The 2588-nt window shown below is 63.1% G+C and overlaps 1 protein-coding gene across 1 annotated transcript in view; it reads right to left on the bottom strand.

Moving 5' to 3' along the window:
- The window catches only part of LONP1 (lon peptidase 1, mitochondrial), a gene marked incomplete at its 5' end in the record, with an annotated part of 21463 nt that overhangs the window by 12207 nt on the left and 6668 nt on the right, over window positions 1–2588 (bottom strand). Inside the window, 4 exon segments of the mRNA XM_014589450.1 lie at window positions 1151–1234; window positions 1555–1684; window positions 2059–2120; window positions 2344–2572. Coding sequence (XP_014444936.1) covers window positions 1151–1234; window positions 1555–1684; window positions 2059–2120; window positions 2344–2572 — 505 coding nt within the window.

Here is a 2588-nt window from a genome sequence, read left to right on the forward strand (position 1 = left end):
CGCTTTCTGGCTTCCTGTCTGGGGAGCACACGCTCCCTATAGAAAAAACCTCTAAAAAAAAAAAAAAAAAAACTAAGTGAGAAAAGTCAATCTGAAAAATGATGCTTCTGGGGCCGGCAGGTGGCATGATAGTTAAGGCGCTGGACTCCCACTTGGCCAACCGCGGTTTGAGTCCTGAGCCTGGCAGCTTGCTTTCTCACTTTCCCTCTCTGTCTCTCTCTCTTATTCTTCCCCCTCTGGTCAAATTAAAAAATAAACAAATACATTTAAATAAAATAATTTTAAAAAATATACTCCTAGGACTAGCAAATGGCATAGCAGTTATGTCGTTGGCCTCCCACATGGCCGGCTGCAGTTCTAGTCCGAACCTGGTGACTTGAAACTCACACCAGGCGCATATGCATGCATGACCAAGATCCCAGGAAGAGAACGAAGAAGGGACTGCAGTGTGGCCATGCCCGAGGGGGTGATTTCTCACTCCACCCTCTGCCCTGCGGGTGCACACACTAAGGCAAAAACCTCTACCAAGAGAAAAGGAAAATGACACCGCTGCTGGACCAGTGGGCTGGTGGTAAAGGCAGTGGGCCCCACATGGCCAACTACACGGTTCACGTCCCGGACCCAGCAGCTTGAAGAACGCCCCGGTGCACGTGCACACGTGCCCAGAATCCTGAGAGGAGACTGGAGAGGAGACCGCGTTGTGGCCATCCCCACTGGGGGAGACTTCTCTCTTCCTCTCTATCCCCACAGGGAATGCCACGCCCCACAGCATATGTTTTAAAAAAGCAACCCTCCTGCTAGTAGCCCACACCCAGGTGGTCCCCGAGTGCCACATCAGGAAGGTGGGCCTCGAACGGCTGTATCTCAGGGAGGTGCTCCCAACCCTCAGGGCTGGTCCTGCTTCCCACCCTGCACCCGGGGCCGCGAGGTGGAGAAGCTGCCCTCCCGTGACAGGCGGTCCAGAGACCGCCCAGGTCTGGGCTCATCACACTGAGACATTCTGAGTCCCTCGTTTAACACAAAGGGCTCTGTGTCCTAGAACAGGGATGACCCCCAAACCTGCAGGACGCCTGGTCAGCGGCTGTGTGAGTACCACGGCTGCCCCCCCCACGGCCCGGCCTGCCTGCCTGCCCAGCCTGGCCCTGCTCACCTCCCGGCCCAGGCGCTGCTGCAACTTGCTGAGCTCGAATTCCTTCTTCAGGAGGGACAGCGCCTTGTACAGCCGCTTGGGGATCTGCCGCGGAGGATGGGAGGCTGTCACCAGGCAGCTGGCCACGCCTCGCCGAGGGGACAGGCGCCCCTCCCGCAGACCACCGAGCTGGTGTACAGATGCAGGCAGACCCCCATGGGCCGTGCGCCGAGGGGAGAGGCTGTGCAGACGCCCTGCCCATGCACGCCCAACCCGAGGGCTCCGACCAACAGCAAAAGCCACCACCCCTAGGAACGCAGGGCAGGTGCCGGGAGGGACAAAGCAGACAGACGAGGACAGACTGACATGCAGGCATGCGGACGCCGGCACACAGAGCAGGGCCACGCGGTGCCACGCAGCCTCACGTTGGTCTCCTCCAGGACATCCTGCAGCTCGTGGGACTCGGCTCCGGTGAGCGCGGCGCCCATGTCGCTCAGGTAGATGGGGTTGTCCACCACCCGCTGGCCCGCCTGCAACATCTGCAGCACCGACTCTCTGGGGGACGGGCGGGGACGCTGCTGCACAGCCGGCCACTCCAGGGCCGCCACCTCGCCCTCCGTTCTCCCCCAGGGACGCGCGGGGCCACCCTGCAGCCAGAGCCCCACGGAGGCCTGGACAGACGGGGCCCGCTGTCTTGGTTAGAGACCCCAGCCCACACACAGCCCCTGCCCAGATGCCAGAGCTTCAGGAGAGCCCCCGCCCCGGCTGCCGGTGGCTGGGGCTTTCCAGAGAACGCAGGCCCTCACGCCGAGACAGACAGAGCAGCCGCAGCAGGAGCTGGCCAGCCGGCCAAGGCCTCCCCGCCCCTCACCTACGGGGGAAAACCCAACCCGGCACAGAGCCCAGGCCGGCTGTACCAGGACACTGACCTGTACAGAGGGTTCAAGGCGATGATGTCCCGGATGGTCTTCACGATCTCAGCCGTCAGGGCCTGGGGGGGCGGGGGCGTCACCGAGCCTGGCACAGCCCCAGCGGAACTGGCCAAGGACGACCCAGGACACGGGGAGGGTAGCCCAGACTCCCCGGGCACAGGGACCAAGGACAAAGGGGACAAAAGCCGATGCGGCGGCCCATCTCAGGGCCCGGAGCCTGAGAACAGCCGTCATGGAGGAGGGCGCATCCCGGCACCTCTCTGTGGGGCCTGGGAGACGCACCTTCACCTCCTCCGTGACCTGGAAGTCCTCATGGACGACGTTCTCCACCTCCACCATGAGCACCTCGCCCAGGGCTTCGGGACTGGGCTCTGCGACCCCCAGCGGGGCCGTGGCGCTCGGGCCGTCCTCGGCCTCCTTCCTGGTCCGCTTCGGCTTCCGCCGGGGCTTCTGCTCACGGTCGGCCTCTGCCTCCTCGGGTTCCACCGCCAGCTGCCGGCTGATGTGGATCCTGTGGCCGGGCGGTG

The sequence above is a fragment of the Tupaia chinensis genome, unplaced genomic scaffold, assembly GCF_000334495.1.
Source record: "Tupaia chinensis unplaced genomic scaffold, TupChi_1.0 Scaffold000356_2, whole genome shotgun sequence".
NCBI classification, from domain to species: Eukaryota; Metazoa; Chordata; class Mammalia; order Scandentia; family Tupaiidae; genus Tupaia; species Tupaia belangeri.